This window comes from Artemia franciscana, chromosome 16 (assembly GCF_032884065.1).
Source record: "Artemia franciscana chromosome 16, ASM3288406v1, whole genome shotgun sequence".
Classification (NCBI taxonomy): domain Eukaryota; kingdom Metazoa; phylum Arthropoda; class Branchiopoda; order Anostraca; family Artemiidae; genus Artemia; species Artemia franciscana.
This window is the reverse complement of record NC_088878.1, coordinates 19,592,511-19,613,717: the sequence shown is the minus strand read 5'-3', so window position 1 is coordinate 19,613,717 and position 21,207 is coordinate 19,592,511. Positions and strand designations below refer to the sequence as shown.

Genomic DNA, 21,207 nt, shown 5'->3' with positions numbered 1-21,207 from the left:
ATTAAGATCCGATCATCTATTCGTAAGATAAAAATACCCCAATTTTCACGTTTTCCAAGAATTCCGGTTTCCCCCTCCAACTCCCCCCAACGTCACAGGATCTGGTCGGAATTTAAAATAAGAACTTTAAAGCACAAGATCCTTCTAAATATCAAATTTCATTAAGATCTGGTCACCCTTTCGTAAATTACAAATACCTCAATTTTCAAAATTACCCCCCCCCCCTCCAATTCCACCAAAGAGAGCAGATCCGGTCCGGTTATGTCAGTCACGTATCTTAGACAGGTTTTTATTCTTCCCATCCAGTTTCATCCTGATCTCACCGCTTTAAGTATTTTCTAAGATTTCCAGTCCCCCCCCCAACTGCCCCCCAATTACTCTTGATCCGGTTGAGATTTAAAATAAGAGATCTGAGTTACGAGGTCCTTCTAAATATGAAGTTTCATGAAGATCCGATCACTCCTTCGTAAGTTAAAAATACGTCATTTTTTCTTATTTTTCAGAATTAACCCCCCCCCCCCCAATAGATCGGATCCGTTCCAATTATGTAAATCACGTATGTAAGACTTCTGCTTATTTTTTCCACCAAGTTTCATCCCGATCCCTCCAATCTAAGCGTTTTCCATGATTTTAGGTTCCCCCACCCCAAACTTCCCCCAACGTCACCAGATCCAGTCTGGATTTAAAATAAGAGCTTTGAGACACGATATCCTTCTAAATATCAAATTTCATTGAGATCCGATAACCCATTCGTAAGTTAAAAATACCTCATTTTTTCTAATTTTTCAGAATTAACCCCTCCCCCAACTACCCAAAAGAGAGCGGATCCGTTCCGGTTATGTCAATCATGTATCTAGGACTCGTGATTATTTTTTCCACCAAGTTTCATCCCGATCCCTCCACTCTAAGTGTTTTTCAAGTTTTAGGTTTCCTCCTCCCAACTCCCCCCCCCTCAATGTCACCAGATCTGGTCGGGTTTAAAATAAGAGCTCTGAGCCATGATATCCTTCTAAATATCAAATTTCATTGAGATCCGATCACCTGTTCGTAAGTTAAAAATGCCTCATTTTTTCTAATTTTTCAGAAATAACCCCCCCCCCCCCGACTATCCCAAAGAGAGCGGATCTGTTCCGTTTATGTCAATCATGTATCTAGCACTTGTGTTTATTTTTCCCACCAAGTTTCATCCCGATCCCTCGACTCTAAGGGTTTTCCAAGTTTTAGGTTTCCCCCTCCCCACTCCCCCCCAATGTCACCAGATCCGGTCGGGATTTAAAATAAGAGCTCTGAGACACGATATCCTTCTAAACATCAAATTTCATTGAGATCCGATCACCCGTTCGTAAGTTAAAAATACTTCATTTTTTCTAATTTTTCAGAATTACCCCCCCCCCCCTCCCAACTACCCCAAAGAGAGCGGATCCGTTCCGATTATTTCAATCATGTATCTGGGACTTGTGCTTATTTTTCCCATCAAGTTTCATCCCGATCCCTCCACTCTAAGTGTTTTCCAAGATTTTAGGTTCCCCCCCCTCCAACTCCCCCCAATGTCATCAGATCCGGTCGGGATTTAAAATAAGAGCTCTGAGACACAATATCATTCCAAACATCAAATTTCATTAAGATCCCATCACCCATTCATAAGTTAAAAATACTTCATTTTTTCTATTTTTTCCGAATTAACCGGCCCCCCACTCTCCCCCCCCCCCAGATGGTCAAATTGGGAAAACGACTATTTCTAATTTAAGCTGGTCCCGTCCCTGATACGCCTGCCAAATTTCATCGTCCTAGCTTACCTGGCAGTGCCTAAAGTAGCAAAACCGGGACCGACAGATAGACTGACAGACCGACAGAGAGACCGACAGAATTGGTGATTGCTATATGTCACTTGGTTAATACCAAGTGCCATAAAAACGGGACAAAACCAAAGTGTTGCTCTCGCAACACAAAAAGTAAAATAAAGACAGACGAAGACTAGGTTCGATCTTCTGTTGTTGCTACACTTTCCCTCTAGTTTTTACCTGATCCGAATCTGGAAGTACGCTTGTACTATACCATAGCTATCAACTAGTGTAAAATGTTAATGAGTGACTCATTCAGAGTCGATGACTGAGGGATTAAAAGCTCCCGGATTTAACGTTGCCCAAATACGCAACTATCTGTAGGTTCATCTATTATTGTTTCCGGCCGTCGTTGACCAGGCTGTCAACGAAATATTCCATTTAAAATTTTCCCTTTATTATAAGTTCATCTGGTATAGTTTCAGTCATGAGCGTGGCTAATATTTTCAAGATAGCCCTGCTTTGTAGGAGAATTCAATTTATGAAAAGCCTCCAATGATAACCCTAGTTAAAATTAAATAAAAAAAAACAAGTTTTTTTAACTGAAAGTAAGGAGCGACATTAAAACTTAAAACGAACAGATATTAATTCGTATATGAAAGGGGCTGCTTCCTCATCAACGCCCCGCTCTTTACGCTAAAGTTTGACTCTTTCTCTCAACTATACTTTTTAAAACAGTAAAAAACGTTAGCGTAAAGAGCGGGACGTTGATGAGGAAGCAGCCCCTTTCATATACGAAGTAATATCTGTTCGTTTTAAGTTTTAATGTCGCTCCTTACTTTCAGTTAAAAAAAACTTGTTTTTTAATTTAATTTCTGAACGTTTTTGAATCAATGCATGTTTTGATTTTGGCTCTCCGCAGAGGAATAATTAAAACGAAATTTTCATATTTTTTCGGGGGGGGGGGCTAAATGGCTTTTTCATAGTTTTGGTCGGATGATTTTGAGAAAAATAGGAGTGGGGGAGGAAGCGTAATTGCCCTCCTATTTTTTGGTTACTTAAAAAGGCAACTAGAACTTTTAATTTTTTACGAATGTTTTTATTAGTAAAAGATATACGTAACTTATAAATTAGCTTATGTAACGAACTTTTGTATTCTCATGTTTTTATTATAATTATAAGGGGGTTCACCCCCTCGTCAGTACCTCGTTCTTTACACTAAAGCTTAAATTTGGTCCCAATTAATTAAGAATGACCCCTGAATCACAAAAGCCGTAGAATAAATAGTTGAAATTACTAAAAATGCTTTAGCGTAAAGAGCGAAGTATTAGGAGGAGGTGAGCCCCTCATATGTGTAATAATTTCTGTTCGTCTTAAGTTTTAATGCTGCTCCTTACTTCCAGCTGAAAATTTTTTTTCATATTTATTTTTTCATTGTTTTTTTTTTTAAATAATGCTAGAAAATCCTGCGCTCCCTTCATAGAAATTTTCTTCCCCCATGACAAATTCCTCGATGGAAAGTTCCCCCAACGTATCCCCCTCTTCTCAACCCCTCCCCTCAACAAAAATCCCCCTGAAAACGTCTGTACACTTCCCAATAACCATTACTATATGTAAGCACTGGTCGAAGTTTGTAACTTGTAGCCCCTCCCATGGGGACTGGTTGAGAGTAAGTGGTCCCCAAAGAAATAGTTATAAGGTTTTTCGACTACGCTGAATAAAATGGCTATCTCAGAATTTTGATCCGTTGACTTTGGGAAAATAATTAGCGTGGGAGGGGGCCTAGGTGCCCTCCAATTTTTTTGTCACTTAAAAAGGGCACTAGAACTTTTCATTTCCATTAGAATGAGCCCTCTCGCAACATTCTAGGACCACTGGGTCGATACGATCACCCCTGGGAAAAAAAACAACAAAAAAACAAACAAATAAATAAACACAGCATCCGTGATCTGCCTTCTGGCAAAAAATACTAAATTCCACGTTTTTGTAGATAGGAGCTTGAAACTTCTACTATAGGGTTCTCTGATACGCTGATTCTATTTCGTTAAGATTCTATGACTTTTAGGGGTTGTTTCCTCCAATTTTCTAAAACAAGGCACATTTTCTCAGGCTCGTAACTTTTGGTGGGTAAGACTAAACTTGATGAAACTTGTATATTTAAAATTAGCATTAAAATGCGATTCTTTTGATGCAGCTATTGGTATCAAAATTCCATTTTTTAGAGTTTTTGTTACTATTGAGCCAGGTCGCTCCTTACTACAGTTCGTTACCACGAACTGTTTGATTAAACACCCATTGGGAAATATTTACCTACTGTGTTTTGCTTTAGGACAGCTATATCCTATATTCCATTCTGTGCCTCAGAATAGTCATTAGGGGCCTCATAACCAAAAGGTAGGACTTAAATGCCCGATTTACTGCAAATTAGAAATCATTTTATCAGTGGTGAAAACATTTACTCCCTCCTACATTTCAAAAATACTTGTTTTTGGTATTTAATTGAAAACGCTTTTTTTGGTATTTTCATGGGAAAATTTCCTCCGCCCCCCAAAATTTTGAAGAATACCCCCCAATCCTACTTTTTCGTGTATTCGTACCGCTGTATTTTACAGGGGTTCAGCAAGAGAGATTTTAATTGCCCCATATTTTTGCGAACTTCAACAAGATGATTCATTTCAACGCTACAACTCAACTGCTAATGAAACTACCAACTATCTAAGAGAGACAAGTTTAGTCCTGTCATTTTTTCTGAGGTTAATTAACAAGCAAAGCTTCATACAGCATGAGGATATAGCCTTGGTTGCTTTGTCTATCCCGGAGGCTCAGGCTCAGGGAATAAGCCAGTGATATGAAGCCCCAGCCAAAGAGGTATAATTAGGGGTTGACTGTTGGAGGAAGAGGAGATTCAGCATTGGAATTGGAATAAAATGTTCTTTTGTCGGCAAATAGGATATGTTATTCTCGAATATGCTAAATCTAACAGTTGCCCATTTTCGGTTTTCTAGAGGGAAGAATGAAATTTTTCAGCTTAATCCCCTCCTGTCACTAACATCCCAGAATATATGCCCTCGCTATTTTGATAAGAATTTTGTTCATTTGTACCCCCCTTAAAAATGTTCTGGCACATTTAACAGAGTGTACAGCATGTACAGATTTATGTATACCTACTCCTGACAAAACGTGATTCCTAGATGCAAAAGCCGAACCGTCTGTTGGAGGATCAGCTGTTTTCCTCGGGAGTTATTTGATTTTTTGAGTGTTTTTTCGGCCGAAGTATTCTTTGACCTTTTTTTTTTACTTTTTCTTGTATTCGTGGGGTTCTAGGTATTATTTTCTGGACGAGGAAGAACATTAAAAAAATATATAAAAAAAGTTTTGTCTATTAGGGTAAAATTTACATAAACTGAATGGACTAGAAATTAATTTTTTACCAAACTTTCAAATATTATTGTTAAAACTCTTAAGATTTGGCATGGGAATTGGGTGCCATGGGAAGTGAAAATGGACCATTTGAAATTTTTTTTCCCGTAATAATGGGAACATTTTTACATTCTAATAAGTTTTGAAATTTAGCTTAGGCTACATATCTTCATAAACATAGCCCCACTCACATTTAGGGTAATACATGTTCGTCTTGAGTTTAACATTGTCTTTTACTTTTTACGAATAAATTTGCATTTTTCCAAAACTTATTGCTTCAAATCTCTTGTTGTTAATTAATTTTAACCTTGGATCTTAAATTAAATACGCTAAAGAAAAAAAAAGCTGTGTAAACAGAATAAAACCCCTTTTGCTACAAAGTTGCGAGCATTCGCAAATGTTAGAATTTGGTTCTCAACTGAAGTTTCCTGAACAGAACGATCACAACTGCTTTTGCTAAAACGGGTCTAACTATTCCCCGTTGGGAGCTATGTTCATAGTAAGTTAAACAATGCTCTATTTTTAGATTTACTTAACTCGTTATGGCTACGTAGATCGAAGTACAGAGACTCAACTTGCCTCGACTTCGAAGTTTGCAAATTTGAAATCTTTTGATGATTTCAAGATGGCAGTTATGGAATTCCAGGCGTTTGCAGGACTGAATCAAACTGGTAAGCTATATTTACCACTGTTCTGTTTTTATGTAGGGTCAGTGGTTTCCTCAGCCAAATATCACGGCGAAGGGGGATCGCACATTTTACCAAACCAATGCCTAATTTTAACAAATTTTACCGTCTTTTTTTTTTAAACTGAATTTTGGCCAAGATTTTATGAAATTCCTAGAAAGTCCCTCCCCCTCTCCCGTATTGGAGACCTAAATTACTTCAGATGTGCAATATCCTATAACATCTGAATATAAATATTTCTGGTCGAAACACTTTGAAGCTTACCCCCCTCCCCCTGCAAAAAGATCCAGTTTCTCTTGGCTAAGAAGTTTGTAAGGGGGTGATTAATTTGATAATATAATACCAGAATACAATCTTTTTCATAACAATAATATTTCAATTAATCAACTGGAAGCTATAATTTTATTTTATATATTTGCCAACAAGTTGTACTATGTCAATCCAATTTGTTTGCAATTTTGTCGTTTTATTTATTTTGTTTTCGAACAGTTGTAGGGTTAAAAGCTGCATGTACACATTTCAAAATTTAACGATTTATGGCGTTGTAGCATGTGGTAGGCAGGTACGCAAGATTTGTTTTATTATTATTTTCTTGGGGGCGGTGTAAATTCGGGAAATGGCAAAATAGCCAAATTATATGGAAAAAATGAGAAACAATAATAAAATAAAATCCTTGTGAATTTAAAGCCTCCATCCCACCTAGGATAACATCTGCTATGGTGTTATCGAGAGTTTATTCCGTTGATATTCCTATCTTCATTCTAATTATTTCTAAAAATATGTGTTGGGCATATTTTACAAAAATCCGAGCAGAGGAGGCTTTTAAAATAAATCAATTTTTGGGAAATCTCATTCTCCTTTACTTTGTAAACATGACTGTTTTGCCAATTTAATTTGATCTTTGATTTTTCCTTTACTGAACAAATAACAACAAAGTTAAAAAAATGATTAGATGTTCTTTTATATTAACTTAAAAAATAAGTTAAATAATGATTTTTATATTTCCTTAAGTCGTTCTCCAGCCGTCCTAGCTGAGTGGCTAGCGGGCATGACTTAAAATCTTTTGTCCGTGAGGACAGAGGTTCGAGCCCTGGTGTAACTGCTTTTAGTCTGGAAGGGGGTCAGTGGTGTGAATCTGTAAGCTCAACCAGAGTCTACGCAGCACTGAATGGGTATCTAGGAAATCTGGAGAAGCTAAACAGGAAGGGTGTGTGAAAGCACACGATGGCTGGCCCCTAAGTCCAGTGGCACTCATGGGCTGAAGGACCATGAAACGGAGATCAACACCGCTGGTTGGGGTTAAAATCTAGTACCGTGTTTTTTACCTTTTATTCTTTACCTATTTGAAATCAGTTGCACATCTAAAGCTGTTGCGCATTTCTACAAATATATAAATTGTTTAGATAGGTAGAGTGATTTTGGTTTCCAATCCAGCGATAGAATCCTTTCTTAAATTGCGGGTCAAGTGCATGTGGATGAGCGGATGCGGGCAAGGTTTTTAAATTTGCTATGACGTTTCTACACGCAAAACGATAAGGTATAAAGCATTGGCGCTTTTCATAGTGTTTACTCGGAAATCCAATTTTGAAAATTTGATAGTTTCTCTTTGTATTGAAGATAAGCGTGGCATTGAATTTCAAATAGTTCTGTTATCTTGTTTATTTTAACGATTTTCATTGTTGTTTCAATAATTATAGCCTGAATCCTCATAGCAACTTTGTTTCCACAAGCCTATAAGTTACGTTTCCAAAAAAAAGTTACAACTACTACTACGACGACTAACAACTCACTACAGAACCAAGCCGTCTAAGGTAAACATAGCTATGCACGTTCCCGCTCCATTCCTATCTATTTAAAGCTTCCCTCTTTACACTCATTTCCATTAAATCTCTCTTCACGACATTCTCCCACTCTATTCGATGACAACTTTTCGTTTAGCCCTAGATGGTTTGACCGACAAGGACGATCTTTGGCAATCTTCCTATTGCCAAGCTGTATTATTTACTCCATTGGATATAAGATGTGAAAAAAATAAACAGCTTTTATCCCAGAATCTTTACAGCAAGTCCGTACCTGGGAGATAGGGGTCCTAAAACTCACCCCTAAAATATCTGTCCGACTCGTAAAAACGTAACAAAAATGAGATAAGTTTATTTTTACCCGCTTACTACATACAAAAACGAAGCGGAGTAAAGAAAAAAATATAAAGAAATATCAACATCTAAACAAGAAAAATAGATATTACAAAATTAATCCAAGCAGCACTGGTAAATAATATTAAATGACAGAAAATGAAGTCAACAGTTTAAACGTCTCTTAAACGTATCGCACTCTGTTGAATCCACTACATCTAAAGGTCAGGAATATAATATTTTTGCAGAATAAATTTATTCCTGCAATACAGACGGAATCTTGATAAGAACGTCAGATAGCGACAAAACCCCGATCGAACCTTTAACTGCTCAGTTTTAGACAGCGAATCCCAAAGTGGTAAAATGTACACCGCGTGAGGCAGAACTAGGGCACTATATAGTTTAGCAAGTACATGCTTACCATAACTATACTTCAGTGCAGATAGCTGGCGCGGAAACCTGATATGGCATGTTCAACTGTCAGAATGCGAATACTGCTTATCAGGACCATAAACAAGGCCAAGGTATTTCGGTGAAATGACTCCATGAGAGATTTACCTGCTACAATAACAGATGAAAAAGATATAGCTTTATCTCGGGCATTCTAAGCAAGAAATTTAGTCTTAGCAGCATTAACATTAAGTCCTAGGAGTTTATAATCATAATCAAAGAATCAAGGTTTGACTGTAAGTTAGAAAGACTCGAACTGATAAGCAGGACATAATCTGCATAGCAAATCAAGCTAAAATCACAAAAGTCATTATAAATTTCACCATTAATTGTCCTAATTATAATGGTCGTAAAAATGTTAAACATAGTTGGACTTAAAATTAATATAACAAATTTTTGATATGTTTTTTAAAGTATTTTTAACCCCCCCCCCCCCCACCGAAAAAAGGCTTCTGTAACCCCCTTCCACAGAAAAAAACCTTGATACGACCTTGCTTTACAAGTAGAGTTTTTTTCTTCTAAAAGAGGGTGTCGCGAGGTTTTTATGGAGGGGAAGCTCCAGGTATGGATTTGCAAAATCCCCAGATTCTTAAAATATTTTTGATCATCTCTTATAAATTCTGTGTTACTCAGCTGTGACCATAAATTTACCTGGAAACATTGAAACGACAATTTGTTTAACTTGTAATTTCACTTTTTCTGATTTGAATGGTTTTTGCATTTCTAATGCACAAGCAGTACTGTTGCTGTTGACCGTTGTTAACTTTATAATAGCTGTTCAACAACGCGTCAGATAATAAATTTTGGGTTGTTTTTTACTCATGAAAAGTTAAGTTTGAGAACAAGAATTTATATAGAATTCGTGGTACCACAAGATTATAGAAATAAAAGAAGTCATTGCCCCTCAGTTTCTTCTATGGGTTTTTCCAAGGCACAGTATTTCTTTATGTGATTATGGCCTGATCTTACGAAATAACACCTGATAAATGAAGCACGTATTAAACTATTAAGTCTTGGTGTAATATTCTAATTCAGAAGGCATATGAGGGAAAATACGGGTGCCGTAATAATTAAGTGGTCACATTTTGAATCCTCTAAGGAGATTCTGCAATTTGAAAAATAATTGCTGTGTTCAGCCGACAGGTGATAAGGACTTTAAAAATAGGATTTATTAACGAATTTTTGTAAACGCTAAGAGTATTCGGTAACCGAATGCAAATAAAATATTTATGTAACCCATTTGTTTCTACAATTTCTAATAGCTTACTTGAATCATGTGTATCCCTAAACGTGTCATGTGTTGGGCATTTACAGGGATGTCTCCCGATTAAACTACCCTAGTCTTGTGTTACTATTTGTTCTGTTTTCTACACGAGGAGCTTTACAAAATCTATTTGGCTGAATTACAAGAAGTTCCAAAAATCTAGCGATGTATATGAAATTGTTGCCAATCAAAAGCTGATCTCAGTAGCTACAGGTAAAACTGTTGTAACTTGTTTTTCGTTTCAAAATGTAACAGTATATTTCTTTTTGACCGTGAGTGGCAGTCTGGAAATCCGGTTGGAGATCACCGGATGAAATTGTGGGCGTTTTTCACAACGCTCATCAAATGGACATAAAAAATGCATCGAAATTGTGTCAGCATTGTTTTTTTTTTTCATCATTATTGAATATGACAGGCAAATCGGATAAAGGTCAACGAATATAATTTGAATTGTAGTTTTAATAAAATATTTTGATCTTAATAAATTATATCACCACAACTAATAACTTAAAAATATGTTCATGTTCTAGTTTACATTAGTAATAGTAAAAAGGTCAACAGAGTGTATCATCAATTTCAAACAAAAACTTTCTATGCGGGAACTAATTGCTTTTTCTTGCATCCTTCGTAAAGGATTTGTAAAACTTTGAAAGCAGCGAAAGTAAATAGTCGGTTATTTCACAACTGAATCTGTTTAGCTATAGGTGGAATTTTTTTCCGTAGAAGTCTCTAAAAAATTATTCTTAAAGATAATTTCAAAGTTGAAGCTTTTAAGCTTGAAGTTCAAATCCAAAGGATTCATGCCCATGCCCAAAAAGAGGGGGCTCTTGATAAAGAGTAAACAATCAGATTCAACATATCTAAGGGTAATAGAGCTCTCAATATTATGGGTGCTTATCTCAAGTATACAATAAACTATTACAACTGAATCTGTGTAGTTACAGATGGAATTTTTTTCAGTGGAAATCTTAGATTGTTCTTAAAAATAATTCCAAGTTTGAAGCTTTTAAGTTTGAAGTTAAAATTCGAAAACGACTCATGTCCATGCCCAAAAAGAGGGGGCTCTAGAGGAACCATCACCACGTATGTGTGTTTGTTTTAATGTTTTTCACCAGTAGTGACCTTTTAAATTGGTGATCGTAGAATTTCAGATGAGGTGAACATTTGATCTAAATTTCAACTTGTAAACCTCTTTTTACTCAACTGACCAAACTGTGCCACTGCAAACTGCTGATTTACAGCAGTCTTTGCAGCAAATCAACAGTTTTAGCCCGAAAAAGTCAAAAATAGTATCGACCAAAGATTTGATCACGTTGAATCGTTTCATATTCATATCAGAAAAATCACAACAGACTAAGTGCATTTTTTTACATCCACAGCTTGTTTTGAACCAACGATGATGCCCAAAGGATTCCTAGCTTTCTGATAACAAATCTGGGGTCGGTATTGCAATATTGACATCCAAAACATAATAAGTGCATTTTTTAGTAATGGTCAACATGTTTCTTGTTTTCAATTGGAATGAATAGAAGTGGTTAGCCCCAGGTAGGGGGGGGGGGGTAGTCCCACTCTGTAGTAACACTTATTTGTTAACCTTAATTTGCCTTGTGATATTATTTTGATGTTGTTGGCCCTATGATAAATAAAAAATATGCTTTTCAAAACAAATCACTTTCACTAATCGCAAATGATAGCTCGGCCTTTAGGAGGTTTAGCGGGCGGCAGTTCCTCGCTTATTTGTGGTAACTAGTGTCTGTTTTAAGTCTTGCTTGATTAATTTCTGTTCGTTTTGGGATTCATGCGTAGAGTATCTTAATCATTTTGCTTGATGTCATTTTGATTTTTATTTTTTCACTTTAATTTCTGTTCCTTTTAGGTTGTGTTTGTTTATTTGAAATCATTTGGCATAGTTAAAATAAAACTATTGTATGACTTTATTTCTCGTCGTTTTAGGTTTTAATCTGGCTCTTTACTTTTTCTTGAAAAACTACTTTTTGGGAAAACTTTTTCATATTAATTTTGAGACTAATGATTAAAGTTTTAATATTATTATCATTAACATCATAGTATGACTGCTCTAAATCAAAACATTGTTTGATATCCATCAATTTTAGTTTATGACTTTTTTCTATTGTAAATCTGATGGTAACATTTTAATACAGGAACGATCATAATATACAATGTACAGGTTTCAAAAACTGGGTCCGATTCTCACAAAACTTGTTTTTAAGGACTTATGAATTTACTGATTACAATTTGAGGCAAAAGCGGCATAATCGAAGCCTAAGATCAGCGCGTATTAAATACATATTTCATAAATAGTGTTTGATTTCCACTATAGTTGGTATTTAAGCATTTGTGAAATTAATAATTACAAAATAAAGGCTAGTGTTGCGTTATATCCCAGCAAATCAATGAGAGACCACTCCCATCACGACTATTCTCCTGACGACTACAACCACAATGTTTCTATCAATTATAGTTAGCTGCCATCATTAATAAAATTATTTTTTAACATTACTACTGTTGTTATTTTAGATTTATATTCTTAATTTAAACTATTAGTTTTTTATTTCGTTTTCACGCTTTCACTATTATTGATGGTTTTTGTTCTTCAAGTCTTGACATTTGCTTTCTAGTTATGCGAAATACGTCAATTTTTAAAAGTAAAGAGTGGATCTAAACCTTAGAATGGGTTGTAATTTGCGTATGTAAGTAACTAAACGCCAGAGAAAAGAATTATCTGCAAGACCATATCCAGGGTGATGATGGGGGTTTGAACCCTCCCCGAAATGCTTGTACGATTCGTAAGAAACGTAACGAAAATAAATATAAACAAATTTGTGGTGTGTTTTTAATTTTTTTGTAATCCACCCCCCCCCCGAAGAATATTCTTTTTTAACCCCCCTCCCGAAAAAAAAATCCTGGATACGGCCCTGATGATACCTAAATGAAGAAATGCAAATTTAAGACGAGCAGAAATTACACTGCTTAGTGGAGCCAAGCTTAAAATGACTATGAATAATTACAAATATGGGCGGCGTTGTCACCTCTTAAAACCCCCCAAAAGGATAGGGTGTCATATGGGCTTTCACGAAAACAGCGTATGTTGTCTATCTAGCTTTTCTTTTGCCATTGTAACTAAAAAATATAATTGTTTTCAACTTTTCAGGAATTCTTTGATTTCAGAACATCTGTAACGCCATTTTTTTAATGTTTTATTATTATTATTCTAAATTGCATTGCATTTTTGTCAAAGACTTTCCTTTTAAACCTGTTCTACTCTAGTTTTACTTTCATTTTGATCAATCTGCATAGTTTTCAGCAAAGTGGAAACAACGCTTTTGTCTTTTGTGATAGCAACAACTGTCCCTTTAAATGTGGCGTCATCATCGTATTTTCTGTTAGTTTTATGAATCATATCCTCGCTTATTTCTGCTCTATTAGGTTTGACTTCTTGTTGAAGCCAATATCTGCTCATTTCAAGATTTAAATTCATTAATATCCTCCAATCAAAGCTCATCGAAATCCAATCCAAATCCAAGCAAAGGTAAAAAAATGTTATGCAAAAAAACATGATTAACTGATGAGTAATATGCTCGAGTAGTTTGGTACCGCATATTACAATGTCAAGTGAATAATCTCGCGATGCAAACAGCTGTTATTGATTTTTTATTCCAAGGTAATTGGGACATTGATTTCCAAATTGGAATTCCCAATATTTGTTTGGTATTTTTCCTAATAAAAAGTTTAGTATTTTTAATATCTAGATAATGAACTAGTTCTAGTATTATGAACCTATTTTCTGTTTTATGCTACTCATTTGACAAAAATCATAGGAGACTTCCGACAACGGCTACAGTATTCCTACATCATATTTCTTTTTTGTCTGTTTTTTTTGCTGTTTGTGTATTTTTTTCCTTATTTCGGTATAATTTAGTCTCTTGGTGAGAATAAATTATTGAATTGAATATCTTCTTCTGATTAGTCAACTAGCTTTATCTCCCAGTTACAATTGAGTATCTTTTAGGTACATTAGATCCAGAAACAATTAAGCTTATGAACACTCCTCGATGTGGAGTGCGAGATTTCATTGGCCCTTCTGGACACAGAAGCAAGCGATATGCGTTGCAAGGTAAGTTTTAATAACATCGAATGTTTTATTTTAATTCTCCACAATTTTAGCGGCACATTAAGAAAATTTTCTGGGTGTGCAAATCCAGTGCTTCTAACTAACATCAATATATAATGCTGGGGTATTATATCGATAGTAGCAAAAACATCTTCTAGGATATAAGAATAGAAAACAAAAAATCAACAACCAGGCGTAGTTTTCTATGTAATAGTGCTGCGGGGGAACACTACCCAGTCAAATTTTTATTTTGGGGGAACATTTTTCTGTGTCTCGGAAACAGTAAAAGAGGAAAATCTGGAATGTTTTTCTGGTATGGGGATCAAAAACAGGGAAGAATGGTTCTTCTGAAGTTTTCGTAATCCCTAGTAGTTTTCCAGATTTTTTTTCTAGCCTATTAAATAAAGTAACAAAGAAACAAAAAGAGAAGAGTCTTTGTTCCAAAAATATGCTCCTTAGAGATCACATAATGTTAGGACTTTTTTTCTTAATTAAATGTTTGAAATCTTGTAGGATGGAAATTCTGTATCTCTTCTAGATTTCCAAGAAATAGCTCTCACAGAGTTGGCTTTAAATTCCCAAGTTATAATATTTAGCCTTGTCATAAAATATTCGAATTTGAACTTGGTATTCATTTAAAGCTTGGGAATATAGATAGACTAAAGCAAGATCAAATATGATCCGACTCATATTTGGGGGAAGAGAGGAAGAAATTCAGAATCTTGTTATTAGCGCACCTTCCATGCTCCATCCGAAGTTGGGATCTCAAACAAACTTAAAATGAGATATGTTTTGTCTTGACTGTAGTTTTTGCTTGTTTAGATACAAACCAACCTTTGTTGGAAGAGGAGGGCCACTAAATTCTTGCCATCAGGACATCCACTTGATAGAGCTTCTGAGGCTGCAAGTGGTAGTGTTCTTAAATTACATTTTAGAATCGGGATCAAATTCCCCTCATTGAACCCCTAACGCCTAAGTTCTGTCATCAGGACTTCTACTAGAAGAAACTAATAGGTTTAAACCAATCTGGATTGGAAGTAGGATTAAATGACCTTTTTATGTCTTTTGGATGTCTTGACGCCATGCAACCTCTGTGGGAGAAGGGAAGGAGGGGTTCTAGTTTTATGTGATCGGAACATTTACCAGAAAACGACGATGGATCTCTGCAAAACTTGATGCGAATTAATTGCCAGTGTCTTTCTTATGCTTATTGGGATTGAGACCTGATTGAATCTTTCGGGGGAGTAAAAGTGGAGGAATGCTTAAACTATTTTCATTGGGATATCTTCAGGAAGAACCTATTGGATTTCAGTCTGGCTTGGCGGGGCATATGAACAAGTGTCATATTTTAGCCTTTTCTGGGTCCATGTTTACTTTGACTTCTGTATGACTTGTCAATTAGGTCCTGAAAGGACCTTGGGGTTCAAATGGTGCATTTTTCACTGGTAAATTTCAGTAAAAGAGGGTCAACATATTGCACCTTCTTAAAAGCTGAATCATGCAGAACGAAATGCAGAAGAAAAGAATCAATATTGTTAGAAGTATATATTGGACCCCTGAGATATCTATGCCAACCTTTCCTCACTTGGCTGACAATTTTTTAGCAGGAAGCTAGGCATCTTAAACTTTGTCTTAAGCCAGAATCATGCAATTATTCTGAATTCCAGTTCAAAATTGAGCTCAGTCCAAGATTGATCAGCGAAAAATTAGCTAAGTTCAAACTACAGACTGGCTAGTTTGAAAAGCGAGCCGAGTCCGGGACTCAGTGGAACAAGGAGCGAGTCCAAGGAGCGGACTAGCAACGACCAAAATTATGTATCTATTCAAATCAATCTAAGTTTTGGCTTCGTGCAGGAAAACAAGGCTAATCGTGACTGAAAGTAAACAGAAGTATATTTTTGAAGTAGAAACAAAGAGACCAGCAATGAAACAAATCAAGAACTCGATGCAAAAGGATCTGTTAGCAGTTTCAGTTGACTTGACAGCTTCGCTGTGTCCTACCTAACCCAAAGACATTCTCCGATAACCTGTCTGTGTCATTAACATTGAATCTTCGTATGAGACCCAAGATAAATAGAATTCATAGCCCTTCTAACCCCCCAACCCCCCAACGCAAAATTATTTTCAAATGGAAGCTTGCTTTTGCTGAACATAGGTTTGTCGGAGACTTGTTTTGAATTTTACAAAGAAAAATCACCCATCGTGCCATCATAAAAATAAATAGAACCGACATATGTATTTAATTAAACACATGACCAGTTACAACAAAACAGAAACTGAATAGCTTCTTTATTATAGAAGACGGAATAATATTTGTCTATCTTCAAGGGTGGTTGAAGGTCTGGGGTCAGTATGGCTTCAGCCCCGTCGAATGGAGCACAAATCTCTAAGGACTAGGGTGTCCTTTGCACTTTACTTAAAAAAAAAATGCGTTTTGAATAAATATGTATCCCCCTTATAACACTAAAAATTAGCTTAAATACTGCTCAAGATTTCAGGGATCCTTTTACTTTATAACTAAAATATATCATCGAGTATAACTTGAAACGAGCGAAAATTTCCGAAAATGAGTCGTGAAGTTGCCGCTGCATTAGGCCACCTAAAGATTAGAGTTTCATTTAAAACCACTTTGTATTTTATTTGTACTAATATGTAATACAAATGTGTATTTTCAGGAGTTTTTTGTGTTTTTCCCTTATAACATTAAAGAAAATCAAATGCCACTCGTTAGTCCTAGAGTTCATTTTTTGTGTACATCTGTACATCTGAAACAACCCGTTTACTTTCATTAAAAAAGTACAATAGGTTTTATCAACATTTATTCTTTTAAATCCATTTGTTTCAAATGCATAGAAGATCGAATGATTTATTGATTCAACAGCATGAAAAATTGCTATCCCGCAGCAAACCAAACAATTGCCTCATGAATTAACGTTTTAAGTGTGCTATTTAGCTATGATTTTCTTTTGTACTTTTAAATCAAATGGAATAAACAGGCAGTGATATGAAATTGTCCTTGAAAGTGACTAAGCCAAATCAAGGTCATATCAAGGGGGGGGGTACCCGGTTTTGAATCCTCCCTGAATTTTTCAGGCTTGTAGAAACGTAACAAAAATGTGTATAAAATTTTTTGATACGTTTTTTGAATTATATTTTGTAACGTCATCCCTCGTTAAAGAGTACCTCGCTTCCTAAGAACAAAACTTTGGATAGGCCTTTGAGCTAAATTGAAAGTTATTTCTTTTAAGAAATCGCTTTTTTTATTTCCTGTAATCCTGTTTTTTTTTTCTTTTTCTTATGCTATGACAAATAAAAATCCAGTGTTTTCAGCAAATTGCAAATGACACTTTAGCTGTTCGGGGGTCGAAAGAATGGCAGTTCTCTTGTTGTTGATAGTGTCTGTTCGTTTCAAGTTTAGCTTGGCTGTTGATTTTAAGCTTCAGTTCTTCAATCATTATAACCTCACGAAATTCCCAAGTGGATTTTGGCGTCCCACTGAGATCAGTTTTAGGGCCAGTGCTATTTTTGATTAATGTAAATGATCTTTTTCACGCAGTAAAAAAGCAGAAACCTATTAATTGCTGTAGACTCTGTCATCCTAAACCTTCCCTTGCCCATAGTGCCAGCTGTAGTTCGCCACCTTCTGATGTCCTTGTTTGTTTTGCTGATGATAGCACACTTGGCACTTTGGGATATTGTGAATCCGACCTTCGATTAAATTTGGAATATTTGTTTGAGAGAGTAATTCTATGGCTTGATGCTAGTTATCTTACCCTAACCAGTTTTTTGATATTTTCGCATTTGTCTCAGATTTATCCCCAGTTATCAGAAATTCATCAGCCAAATGGGATAATATATATATATATATATATATATATATATATATATATATATATATATATATATATATATATATATATATATATATATATATATATATATATATATATATATATATATATATATATATATATATATATATATATATATATATATATTTCATAGATCTAAAGATCGATATGTTCGTTTTTTTGGGCATTCTTTTTGATGAAAACTTGTCTTTCAAGCGTCACATTGATTTGATTAAAATGAAGATATGCAGGAGTCTCGGTATTTTAAGGAAACTTAAACATATTTTCCCTGGATCAATTTTGGAAATCCTTTTTCACTCTTTGATCCGATCTTACGTTTCTTACTGTCCAATAGTATGAATGTCAACCTTTCGTTCACTGTTAAAACCACTTTCTAAGGTTTACAATAAAGCTAGAAACCTAAGGAAACTAACCGTTCAAGAATTATCCTATTAGGCTACTTGATCTCGAGTCACTGCATATTCTTTCGTGTGCATGATTTACTTTTTCTCAGCTTCATGGTGACCTCCCCCATTCCCTAAGTATTCCGTCATCTTTCACCTCTGATCAGAATAATTATAATCTTTGCAATATCGAAAATCATATTCAAGTTCCTTTTACTGCTTGTGTAAGGTCAGACTTGAATCCTTTAATTGCGAGTCATATTGTATGGAATAAGTTGCCCGAATCAGCTCAAAGGTGCCACTCATTCAGTTTGTTCAAAAAAAATTATTAAAAATTCTTTGGCTTCTTAGAAATTATTTTATCTATTTTTATGTGTGTATATGTGTGTATATACATATGAATACGTATGTATGTATATGCATAATATATTTTCTTATTATTTCATTGGAGTCTATTTTATCTACTGATCTACTTAATTTAATTTAGTCTATTCAATCTATTAGTCTATTTGCCTTTGTTTTTTATAGTCTTTATTTTATTTATATTTTCTTTTCTTCTCCTTTTTGCTCTTCTCTCTGTGAGTAAGTGATTATTATTTTTTTTTTCTTCTCTGAGTAAGTGACTCGTTCATTTTCCCCCTTTTTTTACAGGCCAAAGAGACTTTGGAGGAATAGTATTATGTAATAATGTATGTGTGTTTCGTGACGAATTAAATTAAAAAAACAAGGTTTTTAACTGAAAGTAAGGAGCGACATTAAAACTTAAAACGAACAGAAATGACTCCGTGTATGAAAGGGGCTGTTCCCAACTCAACGCCCCGCTCTTTACGTTAAAGTTTGACTATTTCTCTCAATTCTATTTTATAAAAAAGTAAATAACTTTAGCGTGAAGAGCGGGACCTTGAGGAGGGAACAGCCCCTTTCATACACGGAGTAATGCTTGTTTGATTTTGGCTCTCCGCAAATAAATAATTAAAATGAAATTTGCGTATTATCATTATTTTTTATTTTTTTTTGCTAAATGGATTTCTCTTAGTTTTGATCAGACGATTTTGAGAAAAAGGTGGGGGAAGATGCCTAGTTGTCCTCCAATTTTTCGATTACTTAAAAAGTTAACTAGAATTTTTAATTTTTAACGAACGTTTTTATTAATAAAAAATATACGTAACTTAAAAATTAACTTACGTAACGAACTTCTATATTCGTATATTTTATTATGTATATGAGGGGATTTGCCTCCTCGTTAATATCTCGCCCTTTACACTAAATCTTTAATTTTGTCCCAATTCTTTAAGATTGACCCTTGAATCACAAAGGCTGTAAAGAGCGAGGTATTTAGGAAGAGATGAGCCCCCACCCCCATATACGTAATAATCTATGTTCGTTTTAAGTTTTAATGCTGGTCCTTCCTTTCAGTGGAAAAAAACTTTTTCGTATTTATTTTGTCATTTTTTTTTTTAATAATGCTAGAAAATCCTGCACCCATTTCATGGAATTTCTCTTCTCCCATGGCGAATTCCTCCAAGGGAAGATCCTCCTAAGTAGCCCCCTCCCCTCAACCCCCCTCCCTCCCCAACCAAAAAATCCCCTTGTAAAGGTCTGTAAACTTCCAAATAACCATCACTGTATGTAAACGCTGGTCAAAGTTTGTAACTTGCAGCCCCTCCCCCGGGGACTTTGGGGGAGTAAGTCATCCCCAAAGACATAGTTATTATGTTTTTCCACTGTACTGAACAAAATGGCTATCTCAAAATTTTGACCCGTCGACTTTAGGAAAAAAATGAGCGTGGGAGGGCACTAGAATCCCTCCAATTTTTTTGGTCACTTAGAAAGGGCACTAGAACTTTCAATGTCCGTTAGAAGGAGCCCTTCACACGACATTCTAGGACCACTTGGTCGATACGATCACCCCTGGGGGAAAAAACAAAACAAACAAACAAATAAACACGCACCCGTGATTGGTCTTCTGGCAAAAAATACTAAGTTTCACATTTTTGTAGATAGGAGCTTGAAACTTCTACAGTAGGATTCTCTTATACGCTGAATGCGATGGTCTGATTTTCGTTAAGATCCTATACCTTTTAGGGGGTGTTTCCCCCTATTTTCCAAAACAAGGCAAATTTTCCCAGGCTCGTAACTTTTGATGAGTAAGACTAAATTTAATGAAACTTATATATTTAAAATCAGCATAAAAATCTGATTCTTTTGATGTATCTATTAGTATCAAAATTCCGTTTTTTAGAGTTCCGTTTACTATTGAGCCGGGTCACTCCTTACTACCGTTTGTTACCACAAACTGCTTGATAAATCTCATCTTATCAGTTCGTTTTGTAGCTTACCTTGATTATACGTTTAAAAAAAATTTCGTTTTATAGTTTGGCTTGATTATACATTTTAATTTTTGTTTGTTTTGGGCTTATTAGTTTATTAATACTTTCTTTTAATTTCTGTTTATCTTTTCGTTTTGCTTATTATATGACTTTACTTCTGCTGTTTTTAGGTTTCTTCGAAATTTGTTATCATATGTTTTTCCTTTATGAAATAAAAAAAGAATTAGAGTTTGCGTCATCAAATAATAATTGATTATGCAACACTAGTGGTAGTAATTTACTCTCCTCTCATAAAAAATGGTTGTAATTCCTTTGTAAATAGTGATCAGGTATTATTTCTCCTGGGACGCTGTTCTATTAGGTGACCGAACGTCTAGAAAGAAAAGGAGAGTGAGTATATTATGGATTTCAAGTTATTTGATTCTGCTCTTCAAAGTACTAGATTGCAATCAACATGACTTTTGCTGGGTCCTATTTTTGAATTTTCCGCATTACATTCATAATTATCTTTCTTAATTTATTCTTGTCATATATTGAAGAGTTGAACACTTCAATTAAAAGTAAACCAGGAATCTAGAATACCAGATCAAAACAAAAAAATAAAACAAAAACAACAACACACTGAAATAGGAGCAGAAATAAAGGCTCTCTGTTGTGTAGCGAACCAAAACTACTCCCATCACTTCTTCTGCACTACTACGCTGGCAGCAGTTGTTGCTAGCAGTGGCAGATCCAGGGGGAGGGGCGTGCGCCCTCC

The 21,207-nt window shown here is 35.3% G+C and overlaps 2 protein-coding genes across 7 annotated transcripts in view; both read left to right on the top strand.

Annotated features, from left to right (window-relative positions):
* The window catches only part of LOC136037180 (serine/threonine-protein phosphatase 2A regulatory subunit B'' subunit alpha-like), a 317,624-nt gene that overhangs the window by 107,760 nt on the left and 188,657 nt on the right, over positions 1 to 21,207 (top strand). The window lies entirely within an intron of this gene.
* The window catches only part of LOC136036858 (matrix metalloproteinase-24-like), a 79,028-nt gene that overhangs the window by 7,649 nt on the left and 50,172 nt on the right, over positions 1 to 21,207 (top strand). The window contains exons 2-3 of the mRNA XM_065719192.1: positions 5,728 to 5,872; positions 13,764 to 13,868. Coding sequence (XP_065575264.1) covers positions 5,728 to 5,872; positions 13,764 to 13,868 — 250 coding nt within the window. The remainder of the gene's footprint in view (positions 1 to 5,727; positions 5,873 to 13,763; positions 13,869 to 21,207) is intronic.